At 49.2% G+C, this 21,748-nt stretch overlaps 11 protein-coding genes across 11 annotated transcripts; 9 read left to right on the top strand and 2 right to left on the bottom strand.

Annotated features, from left to right (window-relative positions):
* Positions 1 to 2,019: 2,019 nt before the first annotated feature.
* On the top strand, positions 2,020 to 2,445 carry BDZ99DRAFT_537277 (uncharacterized protein; the record flags this gene model as incomplete). Its single annotated transcript, XM_033726611.1, has 1 exon — positions 2,020 to 2,445. The coding sequence occupies exon 1, from the start codon at positions 2,131 to 2,133 to the stop codon at positions 2,443 to 2,445; it is 315 nt and encodes a 104-aa protein (XP_033574516.1). The 5' UTR covers positions 2,020 to 2,130.
* Positions 2,446 to 4,718: 2,273 nt separating this feature from the next.
* BDZ99DRAFT_392862 (uncharacterized protein) lies at positions 4,719 to 5,251 on the bottom strand (the record flags this gene model as incomplete). The annotated part of the gene is made up of 2 exons (XM_033715817.1): positions 4,719 to 5,072; positions 5,117 to 5,251. Coding segments are annotated over 2 exons (489 nt in total), but the record flags the coding sequence as incomplete, so codon positions are not given.
* Positions 5,252 to 6,098: 847 nt separating this feature from the next.
* BDZ99DRAFT_510341 (HET-domain-containing protein) lies at positions 6,099 to 8,857 on the top strand (the record flags this gene model as incomplete). The annotated part of the gene is made up of 2 exons (XM_033724467.1): positions 6,099 to 6,834; positions 6,973 to 8,857. The coding sequence occupies 2 exons, from the start codon at positions 6,099 to 6,101 to the stop codon at positions 8,550 to 8,552; spliced, it is 2,316 nt and encodes a 771-aa protein (XP_033574514.1). The 3' UTR covers positions 8,553 to 8,857.
* Positions 8,858 to 9,562: 705 nt separating this feature from the next.
* On the top strand, positions 9,563 to 10,730 carry BDZ99DRAFT_500693 (uncharacterized protein; the record flags this gene model as incomplete). The annotated part of the gene is made up of 2 exons (XM_033723743.1): positions 9,563 to 9,765; positions 9,983 to 10,730. The coding sequence occupies 2 exons, from the start codon at positions 9,563 to 9,565 to the stop codon at positions 10,668 to 10,670; spliced, it is 891 nt and encodes a 296-aa protein (XP_033574513.1). The 3' UTR covers positions 10,671 to 10,730.
* Positions 10,731 to 12,678: 1,948 nt separating this feature from the next.
* BDZ99DRAFT_489810 (uncharacterized protein) lies at positions 12,679 to 13,734 on the bottom strand (the record flags this gene model as incomplete). The annotated part of the gene is made up of 2 exons (XM_033723013.1): positions 12,679 to 13,235; positions 13,410 to 13,734. The coding sequence occupies 2 exons, from the start codon at positions 13,732 to 13,734 to the stop codon at positions 12,679 to 12,681; spliced, it is 882 nt and encodes a 293-aa protein (XP_033574512.1).
* A 524-nt stretch (positions 13,735 to 14,258) lies between these two features.
* Positions 14,259 to 14,690, top strand: BDZ99DRAFT_523153 (uncharacterized protein; the record flags this gene model as incomplete). The annotated part of the gene is made up of 1 exon (XM_033725782.1): positions 14,259 to 14,690. One exon carries the CDS (start codon positions 14,259 to 14,261, stop codon positions 14,688 to 14,690), a length of 432 nt encoding a protein of 143 aa, XP_033574511.1.
* Positions 14,691 to 14,922: 232 nt separating this feature from the next.
* Positions 14,923 to 15,153, top strand: BDZ99DRAFT_342563 (uncharacterized protein; the record flags this gene model as incomplete). The annotated part of the gene is made up of 1 exon (XM_033714391.1): positions 14,923 to 15,153. A coding segment is annotated over one exon (231 nt), but the record flags the coding sequence as incomplete, so codon positions are not given.
* A 2,858-nt stretch (positions 15,154 to 18,011) lies between these two features.
* BDZ99DRAFT_465382 (uncharacterized protein) lies at positions 18,012 to 18,673 on the top strand (the record flags this gene model as incomplete). The annotated part of the gene is made up of 2 exons (XM_033720531.1): positions 18,012 to 18,278; positions 18,401 to 18,673. Coding segments are annotated over exons 1-2 (274 nt in total), but the record flags the coding sequence as incomplete, so codon positions are not given.
* Positions 18,674 to 19,045: 372 nt separating this feature from the next.
* Positions 19,046 to 19,605, top strand: BDZ99DRAFT_81239 (uncharacterized protein; the record flags this gene model as incomplete). The annotated part of the gene is made up of 1 exon (XM_033728922.1): positions 19,046 to 19,605. A coding segment is annotated over one exon (204 nt), but the record flags the coding sequence as incomplete, so codon positions are not given.
* Positions 19,606 to 20,061: 456 nt separating this feature from the next.
* On the top strand, positions 20,062 to 20,271 carry BDZ99DRAFT_392883 (uncharacterized protein; the record flags this gene model as incomplete). The annotated part of the gene is made up of 1 exon (XM_033715818.1): positions 20,062 to 20,271. A coding segment is annotated over one exon (210 nt), but the record flags the coding sequence as incomplete, so codon positions are not given.
* Positions 20,272 to 20,361: 90 nt separating this feature from the next.
* BDZ99DRAFT_392654 (uncharacterized protein) lies at positions 20,362 to 20,682 on the top strand (the record flags this gene model as incomplete). The annotated part of the gene is made up of 1 exon (XM_033715803.1): positions 20,362 to 20,682. A coding segment is annotated over one exon (321 nt), but the record flags the coding sequence as incomplete, so codon positions are not given.
* Between the last annotated feature and the right edge of the window lie 1,066 nt (positions 20,683 to 21,748).

Below are 21,748 nucleotides of genomic sequence, written 5' to 3'. Positions count from 1 at the left end.
TCATCAGTTCGGAATCGACGACTGCGCTCCCATCAGCACGCCGATAGAAACCTCACCACTATCAGAGAACATCCCAGAATACAACTGCCCTCCAGATCGAAAAGCGGAATACCAACGCATCGTAGGATCTCTGATGTACATCATGCTTGGAACTAGAGGAGACATCGCATATGCAGTTTCCATGGTGAGCCGGCATCTAGCAAATCCTGGGCCACAACATATGAAGCTTGCTCGACGCATCCTGCGGTACCTCAAAGGCACAAGGGATCTCAGACTCACATACAAAGGTCACCTCCAGATGTTGAAGGGTTTCACAGACGCAGACTGGGCTGGATGTCGCGATACAAGACGATCAACAGCTGGATACCTGTTCAACATCGGGAGCGGAGCAATCAGCTGGCAGTCCAAGCGCCAGAGCGTCGTCGCTCTATCAACCTGTGAAGCAGAATTCATAGGACAGACACAAGCGACCAAGGAGGCGATTTGGTTAAGAAGACTCCTCAATGAGCTGAACATGGGCCAAGGAAAAGCCGCAACGATCATATGTGGCGACAACCAGGGAGCCATCGCTCTATCCTCGAACCCACAGTACCACTCACGCACGAAGCATATGGAAATCCAGCGCAAGTGGCAAGGAGAGGTTCAAGACGCTGGAACAGTTGAACTGAAGTATGTTCCAACTACAGCACAAATCGCCGATGGATTTACCAAGCCTCTTGCACGAGACAGATTTGAATGGTTTCGGAGAGGGCTAGGTATCGAGTGATCCGCACGAACTATCAGCTTCGAGCGGAGGCAGAACACAGGCACCCTTTCCTTCTCTTTTTGCCTTCAAGGTTTTTTGAAGGTTTTAACGGGGTCTGTCAGAGCCGTGACAAATTGTCGCTAGCACTCTTCCTAGTGAAGATAGCCATCGAGTGGGAGTGTTGAATGTCACGGTTAATGGTGGCTGAAACGATGTGACAAGGGGTGAGAATGGATACATATATGAGGCACCCCGCCCATCCATAGCCAGACAATGAAAAAAGCAGACACAATCACTTGCTCAACATGGATATCGTACCAATCCCCATGGCTTTGTAATAGTACGCATCTCGTACTAACTTAGTTATGATTCTGCCGAATTCGTACCAATCCCCGTGGCGCGAACTTTGGAATGGTACGCATCTCGTACAGATTCCGGAGGCCCGCTCCAGTCCAGTCTAATCCCTTTAAGTTAAGAGAAAAGCGGGTCTCGGCTACTCCCGAGACCTTTTGGACCCCCGCGTCCGTGATGCTGCTGCAGGGCCTGCCTTCTCAGCCTTGTGCGGCTGATGATAGATCGCAGCACTTCTTACAGCTTGAGAGCGGGTTCACTGCTTCGTCAACCTACAACAGTGCGATTTCCGATCTACCAGCATATCTCTCCCCTGTTCCAGGCATCGCATTATGGACGGCCTTTCAGGCAAGCGTCATCGCCGTAATCGATATATCTACCAAAATCGCCTCGCTCTGCTTCCAGTACTCCGTTGCCGTCAAGGACGCGAAGAATGACATCGAACGCCTCCAGAAGAAAGTTGGCAACATCAAGCGCGCTCTAGAAAACATTAAGAAGCTACTAGACGGATGACACGAAGTACGACTCTCAACCACTCATGACTTATTTAAGTCGCTTAAGCAAAGCTTGCGGGAGCTAGAACACCTGAAGGGGGAGCTGGAGCCGGGGAAGACTCGTAAGGTTATGAGCCCGTTTGGAGAGCGAGCTCTAAAGTGGCTGTTCACCAGCAAGCAGGTTGAAAAGATTATTTCTAGCATAGAAGGTTACAAGCACACCTTCGCGCTAGCCCTCTAGGCTGACCAGATGCAAGTTCCTGATTCCCTTTCTTTCGGCGCACGCAAAAGTAGCTGACCAACCCTAGGGATCTAATGCCTGACTTTAACCAGAAGCTAGGCCTGGCCACTCAAGATGCTTACACTCTTCATCGAAAGCTAGACTTGAACAAACTACCTACCGCCAAAGGTGCATCCTACAACTTCCATACCGAAGAACACAACGCATGATGCCTAGCGAACACCCGTACCGCGTTGCTGCACGACATCACAAATTGGGCAAACAACAAGGAGGGAAACCCTCTATTCTCGCTGAGCGGCATGGCTGGCACGGGAAAGTCTACAATTGCGCGGACAATTGCCCAGTCATTTGCCAGCCACGGCCAGCTAGGAGCAAGCTTCTTCTTCAAGGGAGGCGAAGGCGAGCGCGGCACCGCCGTACGATTCTTCACCACCATCGCTAACGACTTGGTGGCCTATGAGCCAGGCATGCTACCCGGCATAAGAAAGGCGCTCGACGAGGACTCGGCTATATCAGACAGAGCTCTGAAAGACCAGTTCGAGAAGCTGATCCTCCAGCCAATCTTGGGGATAAAGCAGGCTTGTTTGCAGGCCTTGGCGCGTGTTATGCTTTGACCTCTAGCACTGCATCGACTTAGACGTCTTCACACATCTCCGCGATTCTCATGAGCGGCGACCGGTGCTTCATGCACAGCCGTTGCCGTTTGATTCTATAGTGAGGATGCGACTGACCCAGCTTGTGGATTGACACCCAGAACGCGATGACTTGCTCCCGCAGCGTCTGCTCCATCGGGAGCAGACCTGCCTCTACCTCTGCCACTGATAGCGCAACGGTGCGGAATCCCCTAATTACAGCCTGCGCCGTGATCCGCTGCGCCTGCTGGAGCAGCTGCTTCATGTCGTGTGTCGCAATTGGGTACCACACCGGTAATGCGTAGTCCGCCACCGGCAGCACTGCACTCTGCACTAGCTGCCTGACCGCCTTAGGTTGCAGTCCCTTCATTCTGCGCAGTGCCAGCGCCACCTTAGTGGCCTTGCCTGCTTTATCTGCTAGATGCGTCTTGAACCGCACCTCCTTGTCGAGCGTCACCCCGGGAAGCTTGACCTTGTCTGTGGGCGCGACCTCATTCCCCTTAAATCGGAGCGGCGTTCTGCTGTCTCAACCTGCGGCATTGTATCGTGTGAGATGGATGAAGGATGTCTTGGCCGCCTCGAACTATGCTCCGCTTGTACGTTCCCACTTCTCCAGCATCGGCACTACTTCGTCCTGTATGACTCGAGTATTCTCCTCCGCTAACGGCCCCATAACCCACGCCGAGTAGTCGTCGACAAAGGCCATTGAGCTGCCATGTCTTATTGCGTTCTACACGAGATCCGCATTAAAGAACAGGAAGAGGATTGGAGCTAGTGCTGACCCCTGCGGCAGTCCTGCTTGCGGGAGCGTCTGTACGTCTATCGTGAAGCCGTTGACAAGGATGCAGGCCTCGCGGTTGGTGCAGAAATCTTGTACCCACCGCACGATCGTCTCGGGGATCTGTCGCTGCCGCAGCCTTCTGATTTCTGGCTCCGTGGCCACGTTGTATGCCCCCTTTAACATCAAACAACACCAGTGACAAGGTCTTCTTTCCTCTCCATGCCTTGAACACAGCCTCGCAGAGGTACGACAGCGCGTGCGTTGTCAATCTCTGCTTCCAGGCTCCGAAGTGCGTCTTGGGCAGGAGAGTGAACTCCTCTACTAGGTATGCGATCCTCTCAGCCACCAGGGACTCAAGCGCCTTCTCAAGCGTTGGTAGGAGTGAGATCGGCCTGTAGTTGTTGGCCACCATGTAGTCTTTCCGCTTCAGCTTCTGCAGCGGCACGATCTTTGCGATTTCCCATTCCTTTGGCGCCTTCCCCGTCTCGAGAGACCGGGCAAAGAGCAGCGTGATCTTATCCCCTAGTGAGGATGGAGGTGAAACAATGCATTGAACGAGGTAAGTGATGTATTGGATGAGCATCTATCTAGGCTACGTACGCCGTATATATACTCTGTGTGCGTGGAGGCTTACGTAGCCGTACCGTAGAACTGTGTGGGCTAAGTATAGGAACCGTGTTCTATATCAAGGTAGCTGAGCTAGCCGTACCATACTCCGTAGGCTAGCTGGCTAAGAATACGTACTCCGTCACCTAGCACAGGCCATAGTTCCCTCCATACACGTGCTGGCATACCATCTCTGCCAGGCGCCTTGTCTGGGCTAGCCCTGAACACTGCGGCCTTGACCTCGTGTTTATTAATCGGCTCGCAGTATAGTTGATTGTACACCGCTAGATCCTCCTCTGTAGCGTCCAGACTTGGGTAAACCACCGACTTTTCTGTAGCACGCTGACTTAGGCTTGGAGATAGATAGTGGCTCCATGTTCTGTTTAAGGCTGTACCAGATATAGGCCACATATGCCAAGACTTGCCAAGGCGATGAGTGTCCCATTTCGGGCGCATGTCTGTGGTCTACTTCTGGCTGCCTTTAAAGGGTCTTCGATCTGTACATAACTCGCACCCAGTTTAGTCTTTCTTCTCACATCGACCAAAGACCTCCCTCCCTGCGTGGCGAAAAACTCGCCGTGCCGAAACTGCTTCCGCTAATTAACATATTAAGTCCTCCCTCGCGAGTCTATGACCTTACGATCAACGTTACATTTATTTTCAGCCATTTCTCCACAGGTTCCTGGGTCACAGCAAGAAAAATAGGGCAATCTTGCTTATGTTCTTGGTAGTCTTTTCCTAGCATGGAGAAGCACTCCAACTCTGCGCCCCTGCTGCGTCACGGACATCTGAAGCATGTCAAATTTCTTCAAGATATGATAATGTAGGATGTCTAAGTGGTGACTGCGGATGAGTGCGGGACGGGGCTTTAACGTCCGAACCAAATGTCATTACTACGACGTCCTAGACGTTCCACGTAGTCAACTGCAAAGTCGCCCCCTTTGCGGATGAGGTCCTGGAAAATTTCCTTTCTGCCTAGTTCCTGCACATTCCGAGCTGCAACTTCTACTACAGCAGCTCGAACTGCCGCGGCACGCTCATGCGTAGAACTGTAGACTTCTCGGATGCATTCCGGAGATTCATCGCTCCTCCAATGCTCTTCGACTTCCTGCTGGAACCTCTTTAAGGCAAGTTTCTTAAGACCTTCTGAAAAGAACATGTCTGCCAGCGTATAGACTCGAAGGTCCTTTAGCAATGCTGGGTCCTCTAATAATGTTATCATCTTTGAAGATCGTTGAAGCCTATATACTAACCTTCTAAGTTGACAACGGTGAAGCCATCTGAGTAGGCACCAGTGTAGAGGTATTCAAACACTCTCCAATAAGCACTCCCGCTATATTGATCAAATTCAATGACGTTGGTATTGCCCTCAATGAATTCTTCCTTAAAGGCATTCTCAAAGTTGGGCTTTGTAGGCAGAGGACGAATTTATGAGCATGAAGCTTAACACCATACACAAAAAGAACAACGTCGGAGTACTTTTCTTCATTGAAAATTCTAGAACCCGACTTAAGGTCCGTCCCTGGGTGGCGAGAAACCCCGCGTGGCGAGAAAATCAATAGGTACATTAATTTCAAACAACTCAGACTCAGTGCACACGTTGATATTTCCCACATTTTTATATAAGTCGTGTACTATGGCCACTTCTAAACACTCAGGACAGCCCCCACAAAAAAATTTACGGTCGCATCGTCGCCATCACGCCTGGTTTGCGGAGAGCCTCCTTCCATGGCGTAACAGAATTCCTTTATCACAGCACCATTGTTGAGCTCTTATTACTCCTGATGCTCATGAAATGGTCTTATCCGAGCCTCAGAGCCTCACTACTGTATTAGGAAGTTGTTATCAGCCTTGTGGCTGCTATCGCACGCAATTTCATGCAAGATCGCCACCCTGGTCGGTACTTCTGGCTAAAGCAATTACCAATTACGGCTAAGACAAAACGATCCCGCACGTCCTACGTAATCATTACGGTGTAATTTACTTATATCATCCAGCAAGCCAAGCTTACTCTAACCCCGCAGCCTCAGCCGGCCACGTATCCTTCGAACTGGATGTGGCTGTGCCACCCTGTCCCCGATGCCAGCCTTCAGCCCAACATGCCCCCCAGACGTCGCAACCTCGAGTGCCTGTAAAGCCATCTCTGCCATCAATATTTCTGTTATTCCTTTTTAGTTCCATCGCCACTGGATTCGTGGCTCAAATTATCGTACTTGTGGGGCCTACGGCTTCTGGATCCGGTGCAACAATGCGCCTTTTACAACTCGGCCATTACCCTAGCTTCAGCCTGGCCGAATTTACTGAAGATGAGATTCCTCCCTACGCCATACTCTCGCACACCTGGGGCCCTGACGGCGATGAAGTCACGTACAAAGACATCATAGATGGCACTGGAAGTGGCAAGGCCGGCTATGATAAGCTCCGTTTCTGCGCAGTCCAAGCCAAGAATGACGGGCTGGGCTACTGCTGGATAGACACCTGTTGTATTGACAAGACAAATGCCGCCGAGCTTACCGAAAGTATCAACTCTATGTTTCGGTGGTACCAGAATGCCATCAAATGCTATGTTTTCCTCGCAGATGTCTCGATTCCTGGAGGCGAGGACGACAGAGACTCCCTGCTGCGGAAAAGTCGGTGGTTCACTCGAGGCTGGACGCTACAAGAGCTTATTGCTCCTCAATGCGTCGAATTTTTCTCACGAAAGCGTGAGCGGCTTAGAGACAGAAAGTCGCTAGAAAAGCAGATTCACCAGGTTGCGGGCATTTCTGTTCATGCGCTTCGAGGGGAGCCGCTATCTCGCTTTACGATCGATGAGCGTATGTCATGGGCGGCAAACAGAATAACTAAGCGCCCCGAAGACAAGGTTTACTCTCTGCTAGGAATTTTTGATATTCATATGGAAGCTATCTACGGCGAGGGCGAGCATCATGCATCTAGGCGGCTCCTGAGGGAGCTCGAGAGGTATTCAGGAAACCACCAGCTCAGTGAGCTCTTTCGCAATCATCCATCGTTATCCTCCGCCAAACAGCCAAAAACACCCTTAGTGAATCCGACATAGATCGTGCCGTTTGAGCGGAACTCTTACTTCACTGGCCGCGAGCCTGAGCTGGCTCGGCTCGAAGAGATGCTGTTCAGCAAGCATCGTACCGCGAAGCTTGCGATTACTGGTCTCGGAGGCGTGGGAAAAACCCAGCTGGTCATCGAACTGCTGTACCGCGTCGCTGACAAGCCAAACCACTGCTCGATTATCTGGATTTCTGCAGTCAACATGGAAAGCCTGCACCAATCTAACCTAGACGTTGCCCGGCAGCTTGGTATACCTGGGTGTAAAGACGACAAGGCGGACGTGAAGAGACTGGTGCAAGCACATCTTAGTAAAGAAAGCACAGGACAGTGGCTGTTAGTGTTCGACAAGGCCGACACCATCGACATGTGGATTGCTAAGGCTGAACCTGGGCTACAGTCTGGGCAGGGAGCGCACCCTTTGATCGACTACCTCCCGAAGAGCAAGCAAGGAGCCATTGTATTCACGACGCGCGATAGGAAGATAGCAGTCAAGCTCGCGCAAAAGAACGTGGTGGACGTTCCGGAGATGGGAGAAGACGCGGCTGCCCAACTGCTAGGGAAGTGCCTAGTCAATGCGGATCTCGCTAAAAGTTGGCAAGAGACAAGTGCACTACTTTTGCAGCTCACCTACCTTCCGTTAGCCATTATACAGGCAGCGGCGTACATTAACGAGAATGCGATATCACTCGCAGACTATCTTTCGCTTCTGGCCGAACAAGAAGAGGAGGTGATTGATCTTCTCAGCGAGGAGTTTGAAGCCGACGGGAGGTATCGTGACATTAAGAATCCGGTAGCCACAACATGGCTGATTTCGTTTGATCAAATCCAGCAGCGCGATCGGCTGGCGGCCAATTACTTGTCGTTCATGGCCTGTATAGAGCCAAAGGACATTCCGCAGTCTCTTCTTCCGCCAGGGGCGTCGCGGAAGAAGGAAGTAGATGCAATCGGAACACTTACTGCGTATTCGTTTGTTATTAAGCGACCGGTCGATAAGTGCCTCGATCTCCATCGGCTGGTGCATTTAGCAACGCGGAATTGGCTACGAAAGGAAGAATTGCTCGCGCAGTCGACGGAGCGAGCTATTTTGCGACTCGGGGAAGTGTTCCCGGACTACGAACACTATAACAGGACGGTGTGGAGAAAGTATCTAGCACACGCTAGCTACGCGTTGGAAGGCGATATCGCCGGTGAAGATAACAAGGCTAGAACTAGTTTGCTATGGAAAATGGGGATGTGTCTATACCAGGAGGGGCGTTGGAATGAGGCGGAGAGGGCGTTCGTGCAAGTGATGGAGACTTGCAAGAAGGTGCTTGGGCAGGAGCATCCAGACACGCTGGCCAACATGGCCAACCTGGCGTCGACGTACAGGAACAAAGGCCGGTGGGACGAGGCCGAAGAGCTGGAAGTGCAAGTGATGGAGATGAGCAAGAGGGTGCTTGGGCCGGAGCATCCAGACACGCTGAGCAGCATGAACAATCTATCCTCCATGTGGAAAGCTATCGGAAAGCAGCCCGAGGCTCTCAAGTTAATAGACGAGTGTGTACAGCTGAGTAAGCGGGTTTTAGGTGTCAAACATCCTTACTTTCTTACCTATTCTGCGACGTTGAGAGCGTGCCGATTAGAAAGTAAAGGCTGATGCTTTGTTAGGAGGAGGATATTAGATTTCGCTAGTCACCTAGATTCTAACTAGCTTGTATTGTTGGCAGGAGTTTATTCACTTGGATCACGTGCTGTTTTTCCGTTTGAATTTAGGCAGCTCAAGGCGCTCCTCTAGCATCTTATGGAGGCACGAATGGGGCACACAGCTGGCAACTCACGCGCGCCAAAAATAGCCAGCACGTGACTATTCATAGATGTCTCTACAAGAGGGCCGCATTTAGGCATAGCGTAAAATACAATACAGCTACGGTCCATCCCTGGGTGGCGAGAAACCCGGCGTGGCGAAAAAATCAATAGGTACATTGACTTCAAGCAATTCAGACTCTGTGGAGACATTGATATTTCCCACAGTTCTATATAAGTCGTGTACAGTACTGTGGCCACTTCTAAGCACATAGAACAGCTCCCACCAAAAAATTACGATCGCATCATCGCCATCGCGCCTGATTTGTGGAGAGCCTCCTTCCATGGCGTAACACAATTCCTTCGCCACAGCACCACTATCGAGCTCTTATCACTCCTGGTACTCATAAAAGGGCCCCATCCGAGCCTCAGAACCTCACTACTATACTCGGAAGTCGTCATCAGCCTTGTGGCTGCTATCATGCAAATTCATGCGAAGCCGCCACGTCGATCGGTGCCTCCAACAGAAGCGATCACTAGTTGGGAGCTCCAGACGGGGCGGACGGTTCTGCTCGCACCAATCCTCCGGCGTTTAACTTACACGATCACCCCATTCTCGCAAGTATCCCCATCAGTCATACCGCCTTAGTCGCAGCCTCGGCGAAGATCCTGAGACCCTTTCTCATATGGACATCCCCAGAGTGACATGGCGCACGGCCGTGGCGATTTCAGGATTCCCATCCCCTCCCGACCGCAGTTTAGAGAAGCCCAGGGGTTAGGCTCCGCCCTCGGCCCCCGCAAGACAGCGATGTGTGCCCGCCCTCAACCACCCCGACCGGCCAAGGCAAAGCCAAGCGCTCCAAAATGTCGCAATCCCGCGACGACCAGCGCGAGGCCAACCGCAAGGCTGCGCATAAGTGTTGCATGAAGAAGAGCGAAGAAGATACCCAGCTCCAGAGCACCTTCGAGAGCCTTGCGAAGCAGCAACGCGATCTGGATGCCGAATATCGGTGTCTGCAGAACTTCTGTCTTGGGCGGAAATTGGAGATCCTGAGGGCATGCGAATTGTAAGGACCCACGCGTTGATGATTACATATCTCCAGCAGGCGGCTAGTTCGTTGCAGTGAATGGTTACCGCAGTGGGAGCTAGGTGATCGCGGGAGATTGTTGATCGTGCGATAGGGTTGATGGCGGGAGCTGGGTGAGGCTTGGCGCGCCAACCTTGCTAGCTAATTTAGGAGTAGGGGTGAGTCTAACTACTAGTGTTGCTCTAAGCCCGCGTAGCTTCGATCAATTGCTATTCTCTCCGATCACGACCCCAGCATCCTGGCCTGGCCATCAGCAGGTCATCTGCCGAGCGAATGTCGGCACGCACGCTGCGATTCTTTGCGTTCGTCTTAGTTTCAACCCAGCTCTTAGCAACTATCCCCACGAGCGCGACACCAAGCTGCCTGCGTTGTTGATAATATATGCTGCTATAAGCCATCGCTCGTCATCATGCAACGCTAGCTCAACCTGTGGACTCCGGGAGCCGCTACACCATGTGCGACTATTCGACGCGGCGGTGCGTGAGCTCTATTTCCCAACACAGCTCGCGAGTTCTGTATGCAATTGCGTTGTCCATCCTTCTGGGCGACAAGGATGCTTAAGATACCACTTACCCTGTGTGGCACAAGTACCGCTGCATAACACTGCTCCTTCTCGTCTCCGCCGTAAGTCAGAGCTGGTGCCATGGGGATTGGTACAAATTCGCAAAATCCGGGCTAAGTTAGAGACAAATACTACTGGCTCTTCGTTCCTTTTTGAGTTTTCTGGGTGTCCCAGATCTGGGCCACATACGCCAAGACTTGCCAAGGCGACGAGTGTCCCATTTCGGCTCATTGACAAGCCGTCTAGCCGTGTCAGGGTTCACATGCGAAATCAATTCAGCAGTGGTACTCGGAGGAACAGTAACAATAGTATTAGCCCGTAGGGGTCGAGACCAGATACAAGACGTAGTAGAAGGAGAAAGAGGGATTTCACGGACTCGGAGGAACCTGGTTCAGAACTTGGATCACGTGTACCTATCTCACGTGGTCCCTGACATCTTTAATCAAACGTACTGTTCCTAAAGGCCAACACTTCGCACCAGTATATATATATGCGCTGCTGGGTACGCATCTATACCAGCCCTTATTCTTTGTACTTATGACACGTACTGCTCTTAAATACCTTTTGTACAGGTGCATTACGCATAAGCCCTGCCGGATAATAGGCTCTGTGCGGAACACGTGACTTAGTGAAAATTCAGATGAGGCTGAACATTGAGCATGATGCATCGGAATCGTCAGCAAGGTGAGCGCTAGTGTTCAGAGGGAGCCAAAATGGGCCCGTAACGCTAGCGCATTAGAATCGCTGGCGGATAACAAAGGCACTTTCTTAGGACGAGCTTAATTACCACCCCCCATTTCTCTCCGCATCACCCCCCTTTTCTCTTCCTACCACCCCCCCTACATTTAGCCTAGCTCCGGCCGGTAATAACTTTGTTCCACTAATTAGATTTACTTGTTTATGCAAATTGGAAAGGATGTATACACGAATTGGAAAGGCTATATGAATTAGAAAGGATATATACACATGCAGCAATAGTCTATTCACTCTCTTTACTATAGCTAGAAGCGGAAAGCTCCTAGATGACTACTTTTAATTGCTGATTAAAAGGAACGCTGTATACACTATTATACCAAGGTCTTACACCCGAAGATCCTCCTGCTGCACCAGCTCCTTCATTATAAACAGCCTTCTCCTTAGGAGTAGATAGAGGGCCATCTTTAAGGGCTAGTTGACTGTCGGAGACTAAGGAAATAGAGCCCTGGGTCGCTGTTAGGGTGCCTGCTTGTCCGGTAGAAAAAGAGGTCCGGTGCTATATTGGTGAATTAAGACCGTTATTTAACACTACTATCGCCTAAGCGATAACCTAATTAGTGGAACAAAGTTATTACCGGCCGGAGCTAGGCTAAATGTAGGTGGGGTGGTAGGAAGAGAAAAGGGGGGTGGTGCGGAGAGAAAGGGGGGGTGGTAATTAAGCTCGTCCCTTTCTTATGCGATCCGTAAGGCTGACTCCTAATCGCTGCTATTCACAGTGCGTATCCATAAGCGTTCCATGCAAGCCTCTCCGGCTGCTACGAAGGCATGTGGCGCCCTGATCTATTCGCGTAAATCTAGTTCTATGCATCGGGAGATCTTTTATATAAAAAGTTGCTAAATTTAGAATGCCGTAATCTACACAGAGTATCTCGTTCTTGTGCGTACTGGAGAGAGAGTGAGAAGCCCGTACTTACATAACCGTGATAGCTGCCAACGCGACCGAGGAAGTGATTGAAAGAGTGCAGGAGCTTGAAAAGCCCAATGCACCTGCTGTCGCTCAGGCCATTTTAGAGTAAGGTCGAATGTGCCCACGTGTACATGCAGGCTCAAACTACTATATCCGCCCCACAGACCAATTCGCTTGCGCTCATTAACGCGAATTAGTCCGTGGGGCGGATAGGGAGAGATTTCACAGCAGTCCAGCTGACAATTACGAGCATGCTACTATTACTTATGTGGATGCGAATGGAAATACGAGCAGCACACCACTCAGGTTGAAAATTGATGTGAACTCTGATTTCTATAGGTGTCTAGCTCGTTGTTTATATACTAGGGGAAGGAAGGGGGGCCACCCCCGTGGCAGCTCTCTTGATACGTTGCTGGTTACATCCTTTTGATGCAGAACTGATACCGTGCTGCCGCACTGCTGTTGCACTACCTGTTACTTCCTCCTGTATCAGCATGCTATCCTGGTACGTTACTAGCATCTGAGTTGTTGATCCTAGGTTGTAGTGCTGCAACCCGAGTACACCTGTTCATGTCACCAAAAACCCGACAGACTAGGCCATGGTTTGCAAGCCAATGACCACTAGAGCGATCAAACCAAACCAAACCACACCCAAGCTTATGCTCCATCATGCAACGATATAAGTGTCCAGTCTGCGACATAAAGGAGTGGCTATTGGAAAGCGAACGTGTTCCAAACATTCGCGATACCTGTCCATGAGAGGAACGAAGTGCAGACCGGAAGTTGCGAATCGCCTTAGTAGGGACGCACTGGAATGAGAATCGAGAGATTCTAGGCATCTGACGTATAGCCATCGTAATTCGCGTCCGAGCTGTTTCCGATCTCTGGCTGTTGTTTCGGTAGGTTCTCCTTGTAAGATGCCCAAAGCTTCTTTTGCCATATCCATGGATATGGCGTCACATATAGCAGCCATTTCCACAGCGGTATCTGCTACTCCTAGAGACTTAGTCTGCCGAGCAGCCAAAAGAGCAACAGCGGCGCCATGAGTATTTGCGGTGATGGTTCTGAACTGAGTCATCAAGATGGTCTTCGAGAGCAATCTAGTGCGTAGTCCAGGATCGATTTTTTCTAGATATTGCAGGGTATATTGACGCCACAGGCGCTTTTCCATAAATAGGATGTCATCTGGATGGACATTTTCCGATCGTAGGCCGGCCAGTACGTCTGAAAGGCGGTTTCCAAGAAGACGAAACGAGCCGTTGATCAGATGTTGAGGAGGGATCATGACGTCGTCGGGTATCGTGGAGAATGCAATGTACATTTGTTTCCAGTGGTGGCCATCCAAGGATCCATGTCAATTTACCCACCACTGGATTGCGTCACGCATCGCGTACATACACGTATCATCAACGGATGTGTCGTTTTTCCCAGTATGAAGCGAATAGTCGTTGACATGCGTACTTGACGCTGTTTGAATGAAATCCTCAATGTGCTTGATGAATTCCTTGATCTCTAAGCATGAGCAAGATGGAGCACATGTGTCGCCCAGGGCGGAAAATAATGGCATGGCGTCCTCGTTTATTTCCACTCCGTAATATACATTGTCGTTTTGGGTAGAGGGTTGCTTCAAGTTACAGCAGTGTGTGTTGAACTGGATTGGACTAGACCGAGCGACGAAACCATCTCCGAAGAAGAGTTTGATATCCTGCCAAATAGAATTCATCTTTGGATAGTGTTGTTTTCAAGAATAGACAGTGCAGCCAAATAGAAGGTTGCTGAACTTGAATAAATACATCAATCGTGATGCATTATGCATGTGAAGAAGTCCTCATCTGAAGATTGAAATGCAAGAATATACGGAGCTTGTCTATGGGTTCCGACGCTATCAGTACCCCCTTGCAGGTCCTCCTCCTCCTTTCCTCTCAGTTGCAGATAGCTGGTCGGCGGAAGCGCTTGGATAGTCAGATTAAGTGTACTACGCAGATCTAGCCAACTAAAGGCTTTGATTATGTTTATCATGTGTCTAATCGGATCATGTGTGCATTTGACTGATGCAGCAGCTCTCTTCCATCCATCATTAGTTCAACTTTAATTGCAATCAGTAAATATGCTTACGAGTGGTAAATCCAAGGGTTTAGCAACTAGAGGTTGCCACCACAAGCAGGGAGGGCGGCCGACCCGCACATCCCTTTGACAATATCTGGGATCAAACGGCAACGGCTGTGCACGAAGCACCGGTCGCCGCTCATGAAAATCGCGGAGATGGAGATGTGTGAAGACGTCCAAGTCGATGCTGTGCTAGAGGTCAAAGCATACGCATGCCCGCCGTGGGTAGCCCGACCTAAGGTCGTGATCTACGAAGACGAGGAGCAAGCTCGAGCCATTGTAGAGGAGTACAAGCCAGGACAGGTGGATATATACGTGGATGCATCGGTGCGCAAGGGCAAGACGGGGATTGGCGTATACGCAATGCCGTCCCGAGCGCGCATTGCGAAGACGGTGGCAAGTTCAGATCAGGTGGACACCCGCCTCACCGAACTCCTGGCGATTAGCGAGGCATCCAACTGGCCGTGGGGCCTGTCATGTATGGCGCGCGATAGGGATGGCGCTCCAGCACCAGCACCTAGCATACGGATATTTTCGGACGCTCAGTCGGCACTGCAGTCAATACGGAGTTAGAGGACGAGTGGTAACGGGCATCATCAAGAAGCTCCACATGACCAATGTCACGCTGTACTGGATCCCTGGTCATGCTGGGTTTAAGGGAAACGAGGAAGCAGACAAGCTGGCGAAGGCGGCAACGAGAGAAGAAAGCGCCGAGCCGCCGCAGCGGGATGGCATACCATGGTATCTGCTACGACTTGCGCTGAAGAGAGCCAATATCGCAGCAGGATTTATTTCATCTAGACGGGCGGAGACGGGCGAGTTCACAAGGAGGATTGACGCAGCACTGCACTTAGGCAGGTCGGCGGAGTTGTACCAGCAGCTGAACAGTGTGGAGGCAGCGATCCTCACGCAGCTGCGGACAGGCAAGACGTTCCTCAAGGAATACCTCTACAAGATTAAGGCATGTGAGACGGCGGCATGCGACTGCGGGCACACAGGATCAATACCGCACTTCCTCTTCTCCTGTAGCAGGTGGCATCTACTTGGCCCTCATCGCGTAAGTCCAGGATTAACTTACATGCAATGTCGCCGATCGATTCATCCCCAATGGACTGCTAGCGACGTGTCACAACCCATAACACACAAGACGCGTATACTGAGGTATTCGCGGAAGCAAGTAACTAATCGGACATCGTTGGCACACCGGAAATGTGGAGACCAATTCCCTCGACGACTGACCGGCCGATGAGAGAGAATGATAGGATGTAGGGCTTACTTTTCGATATGTGATACTGTTTCATATGAAGTACAAGTATGGATCGGACATCATCGGACAAAGTCTTGATTGATCAATGTTGCTAAGCCATATGGCGAGTCAGCCGCAGCACCTCCGTCGAATCGTCTTTGTTCACAAATCTAGAACGATCTCTTGTCGATCCGGCACGCATGCCAAGCCAATTCCTCGGGTTCTAGTTGTTTATAACATGGTGGACCTAGAGTGGCTAAAGGCAACCTCCAATACAAGAAATCGCGCATGCAAGCTTGCTCCGACAACAATGCCGTGTACAGAAGTTATTTAGTGAGACGGTACATTAGGGAATGGGTTTCTGCCACTCGGCGTGCTCTCCTCTGTCACCATGGTGAGTCAAGCATCTCCAAACAGAAAGCATGCAAGCAAGACTGACGTGGCCAAAAGCCCGTCTCGTGTCGGCGGACCAACGATATCAATCCAGTGTTCGTTCTTCTGCTGCGTCCTATTGGCCTTGATTCCTGTACGTCGACGCCAGATTGGCCAGATTGGCCATACTGGTCTCCAATATCGGTACTTCAGGCATGTGATCGGGGACCAACACGGAGCTTACCTTCGCGATGCTATTGATGGGCAAGTCGGTCCACCACATACCCCAAATGCTAGGCTCATCTGACCTAAGGGAGTATGGACATGGAGAGTGGAACAGTGAGAAATTCGGCTATGGTGCGAATTGAGATGGACAACGGGTAGAATGCACAAAGATTGAGTGATCAAAGTTCGCTCGCTAACTAGGCAGCAGAAGGAGCATGTGACTAAACAATTAGTCGTCATGCTAGTTATTTATGATTGGTAAGTTAAACTTATCTAACTTAGCTCGCTGAAGTGTCGAGCGAGGCACTCAACACGAAGGGCTCGATTACTGAGGTATTCGAGGAAGCAAGTAAGCAGATCAGATTGGTTACACGTAATCTGCATACAGGACCCAGGGGTACGAGGGTACAGCGCCTCGGAGTGCTGGACTCCCCTGGCTAGCTACGAGGTCACGAGGCAGGAGGTCACGTGAGTGCTCGTTGGAAATCGAACGAGCAAGGACGAGCGTGCTCGTTGAGAATCAAACGAGCAGGAACGAGTCATAGGTTTCTTAGGAGTTGTCTTTTGTATTTAAGCACACTCATTCTCGGTAGTTAGGAACCTCGTGTTCAACTCAAGACTTCAATACTACCTATTGGAAATAACCCGTCTTATGCCTTAGATTGATTTGCCTTTCCTTCTGAAAACTATCGCACCCCGACGACGACTTGACCTATCCTTTGCCTAAGTGAGCGTACTTGGAAAGTATAGAAGAGACGACCCCGTTACAGCGAGCTGGCCACCCCATCATTGGTACAATTTGGACGTTTTAGAACCCTAGCAATCTTGACAGCCATAAAATATAAAGTACAGTTCTAAGGTTGTACATACTATCTAGCTCTTCCTAATAGCTAAGAGAAAGTTTAGAGCAATGTAGAGGGATTATTCAATTAGATTTTAGGTATTACCTAATTTTAGGAGCCAAAACTAACCAAAACTTTGCTACGGCTAAACAGGGTTCTTAAGAGAACTAAAAAATGAACATACATTCTTAAAATAGCCACGCATATTATCATTCCAAGTCACAGCCTGAAATATTTTGTGGTTGTTGAGATTGCTGGGGTTCTAAAGCGTCCAAATTGTACCAATGATGGGGTGGCCAGCTCGCTTGGGTGGCCAGCTCGCTTGGGTGGCCAGCTCACTTGTGAATTACGTTACCCCAAATCCAGCCCGATGCCTGCTGCCATCGCAGACGAGATCGAGCGGCTAGACGGCCAACAGGAGCGAGCAAAGAGTAGAGAGTGAGCAGCGCATCTCCAGTGATGAATCAAGGTAAATCAGCCTTAAACCCCTCGCACTGTTGGGGTTAAACCACTCAATTCCTCTCCGCACCTCCTCTCCCTATCGCCCTGTCTTCGCCCTGTCTAGTGCCCACTACTCCCCTCCACGCCTGCTGCGATTTTTCTATATCTCGCTGGCCGCCGCGGCTGCGACCTCATGTAGTGCGCTCTTGCACGCCAACCCCCCTCCGCGGGGTGATTGGCTAATTGGCCCGCAGTCATCCAACCGCTGCCCCTAGCGTCTGACTACCCCTTCTCGTCGGAGCAGGAGTTCACCAGCGTCGAGCATATCGGCTCTCATGTACACCACAGCTTTGCCGTCCTCGCTGTACTCTATCGGCGGCAGCAATGGGCTGCGTTACATGCCCCATCGACCACATGAAGCACAATACGTTGCTATTCTCTCCATTGGACCCTCCAGCCTGCCCCCGGCCTTGCAGCCTGCCAAGTGCGACAGCGTTGCCTTGCCGTGCCGCCCCATAGCCTCCTCCTGGCATTACTTCCGAATGCACGCCTAGAGGACGTGGCTAACAGGCCTACTATAGGCACCAAACCGGCACTAGATTCTCCGACTCCGGCTCAGGCTCTATATCGAGCTCAAACGCATCCTCGCTGGCCTTCTCGTCCTTTTTGGCACCCAGCGTCGGATATCACACCCCCAGCCTGGCAAACTCATGCTCGACTACGAACTAGTATTTTCCAAACTACCAGCAGTTGGGCAACATGAATATGCGCCCAAGGATGTCGTCTATGTAAGTAGCCTTGACGCTCGATAGCCTTTTCGTCCCGTCCAACCTGAGTTTTGATGCATGACAGCTGACAGCTGACAGCAGACTAGAACGGACCATTCGATACCGGGCATGTTACCTCCTGCACGATTACCAGGGATTGTCAATCCAGTGTCACCATCCCTGGAAGCATCTACTAGAGATAACTACACTATATCCACGCCTGGTCTTCACAGGCACTCTGCTCTCTCGCTTCATGGGCACCTCGATTCTATTTCACGAGCTCCGTCAGCCTCCTCGTACAGTAGTGCAGGGACAATGCTGAACTACTTAAGCAACTCACAGGTCCTAAGTAATACTCCCCCTTTCAACCAACAGGAGAACTATACTGACATTACTTGCAATGGCCAGACCATTGTCCCTTACATTGAGGCCAAAATCGAAAAGAACTTCTTCTCCAACAACAGAGTTTGGATATGCTATCGACGGAACTATTTCTCTATCCTTATATTATACGCACTAAACCCACATATTAGCAATAACGGACGCCTCTACCTAACCTGTGGGAACAAGCCAGCAGAACAGATCCAGTTGATTGCAATATTGTTATCGGCTGCTGTGGATAGAGCTACTGGGAAAAACATCGAACTAATTTAATATACCCCGAAGCAAGATAAAGGGCCTTAACTTACTATTGCTAAGCAACTCCTCTCTCTAATACCTCTAAGAAATCGTATATATCAGGGAAATAGTTCCCGGCAGAGGAATTTAAGTTACTGCAGTTTAAGCAGTTTCTAGCAGTTTCTTGCGGTTTCTAGTAGTTTCTAGCAATAAGTTGCGGATTTTAGTAGTAAAACTAAAATTTTATAATATTATGCAATTCTACTACTACTTAATATTTTATACATATTTACTAATATAAATAGTAAAGTTCCTATTCTAGTAAAATATCTTGCTAATACTATATTTATAACGTATTCCACCACCAAGCCGGCCAAACCACCGAGCCGGCCACTTTTCCTTGGCACAACCAACACCATATTCACACAGCAATGCATCAACAACGCAGCGATTATCTATCTCAGCAAGAAGGCAGTATTAATCTCGCGCTTCAAGCCTTTACCTCTGGTCAATTTAGGACCATACGACGCGCTGCAGCAGCCTTCAACGTACGACATTAGCGGCTCTCTAATCGGCTCCACGGAATCACGTTTCGACCTCAATCACGACCAAACTGCCTAAAGCTCACTGCAACCGAAGAGCACATAATTATACAATATATCCTTAACCTAAACTCGCGAGGATTTGCGCCCCGGTTATATAAGGTGGCAGATATAGCAGATAAAGTACTGGCTGCGCGTAGTGGGACACCAGTGGGCAAGAACTGGACTTAACAGTTTATATCTTATATAAAGGAGCTTAAAATAGCTTTTAATCGGGCAAAGGACCGCCAGAGGATACTCCAGGAAAACCCAGAGGTTATCAACACGTGGTTTACTCTCGTGCAAGAGACTATAGCTAAGTATAGCGTCCACCTAGATAATATCTACAACTTTGACAAGACTGGCTTTTAAATAGGTATAATTAGCATAATAAAGGTTGTTACAGGTTTAGAGAGATGTATAAGGCCTAATCTTATTTAACTAGGCAACCGAGAGTAGGTTACAGTTATCTAGAGCATCTGCGCTGCTAGATATATAACCCTACTATTTATTATCTATAAAGGACGCGTTTATATCTCTATATAGTATAAAGAAGCAGAAATACTGTATAATTAGAAGCTCTCTATCTCTAAAAACAGCTAGACTAATAATAAGCTTAGTCTTAAGTAGTTAAAGCACTTTAACACGTATATAAAGGCGCGTTAGGTAGGGTTATACAGGTTGCTAATATTAGACGGCTATAAGAGCCACTTTAACCAAGATTTTAAGGATTATTGCGTTAAATAACAAATCCTTACCCTCTGTATGCCTGCGCATTTATTGTATATACTTTAGCTACTTAATATAGTGTGCTTCTTACTATTAAAGCTAAAGTACTCTTAACGCATATAAGACTTAGCACGCCGACGCGTCTACTGTATTAATAAAGAAGGCTTCCTACCAGCCTTTAAAAACGCGTTTTTTAATATATTTACGTATAAGAACTGCAAGAAGGCCTTTAAGGCCTCTAGATTAGTTCCTATTAACACGCAGGTAGTTCTTAATCGCCTTAATATACAGTTACAGACCCTACCACCAGCACCCCTACTAGAAATACTATAGCAATTAAAGACCCTAAGCAATACGTACAAATTTAGATTATAGTTAAGGCTAGTAAGTAATTCCTTTGTACAGTTACTAATAACTGCCTAAGAAGGCTTCTTAAAGCTTATTAAAGGAGCTAAAGAGATGCTACACAAAAATATGCTTATTAAAGCCCGGGTTAAAGAGCTTAAAGAGCAACTAGCAGAGATAACCAAGCGTAAAGGTTATAAAAGAAAGCGAATCCAGACTGGCGGTACAATGGAGTATGGTACAGCAGCGTTGTACGTAGCTGCTAAAGTGTCTGGAGCATCTAATCCACGGAAAAAGGTAGGTAGTAGAGATGGTGCAAATAGGGCTCTACCAGCTCAACGGCGCTGTGGAAACTGTGGAGAGGCTGGGCACAATGCGCGTACGTGTAAAAAGGATTAAGAAGCTTCTTCTAAATCTGATCTAAGTGTGTCGTACACAAGTTCTATAGCTAGTTGCGAATAAATTAACTGCGCGCACATGGTGTTGGTTGTGCCAAGGAAAAGTGGCCGGCTCGGTGGTTTGGCCGGCTCGGTGGTGGAATACGTTATAGGGCTTTTACAAATTACTAATATTATTTAAAATAACCTAGTAAACCTTAGATTTTTATATAATACTTATTTCTTAATTTTATATTATATAGTATAGCCTTAATATTTATCTTAGAACTAATTTAAATATACTTAAGTATAATTTATTTATTTTATAAATATTATACCTACAGAAAAATATTACTTATAGCAGTTTGCAGCAGTTTGCAGCAGTTTGCCCCAGTTCGCCCCAGTTCGCCGCAAAGGAATCAAGACCATACGCCATAGACTAGCTGGCGCAAACCGCGCCGTTCGCGGCGAACTGCGGCGAACCGCATGAAATCCGCAGGGAACTATTCCCTGATGTGTAAGGAATACGTTACAAGTAACTCCGAGATCAGATTCCCTACTTTATGTAGAGAAGGAAGTTTTTTTTTTCCACCGGCGGGGCATCCGCAGAGAGATTTTTTCTTTGGATGCCCCCACTAATCTCATATTGGACTAGCTCAACAGTAACAGCCAGTTGGTTGCCACAAGGGATCAGTCCGCTCTTCTACCCCTCACCTCGGCAAATGGTCACGTGTGTTGGGGGCAGTCTTCGTTCCTCTCCCCGGATTTAAAACTTGGAGTTTTCAAAGTACTTTTCACCTTTCTTTGCCCACCCCGGTCTGTTGTTTCTCAATCCATTGCTTTCCTTCAAGTGTCTGGACCACAAAGATGCCTGCTTCCTCCGGTTCAAAACATCGGTTATCAGTAAAATCCAAGGCCTCGCGGATCTCTTTGACTCCATCTGGATTGGGCACAGAGCGCAGGAGCCGAGCAAATCGAGGCTTGACATGCTCCAATTGTCGGACTAGAAAGGTGGATATGGTCAACTTCGTTATCTATGACAGCTCTGACTAACATGTCAGACTCGTTGCGACGGCGCCCAACCAGGT

The sequence above is a fragment of the Mytilinidion resinicola genome, assembly GCF_010093595.1.
Source record: "Mytilinidion resinicola strain CBS 304.34 unplaced genomic scaffold BDZ99scaffold_14, whole genome shotgun sequence".
NCBI lineage: Eukaryota > Fungi > Ascomycota > Dothideomycetes > Mytilinidiales > Mytilinidiaceae > Mytilinidion > Mytilinidion resinicola.
This window is presented reverse-complemented; position numbering and strand designations above follow the sequence as displayed.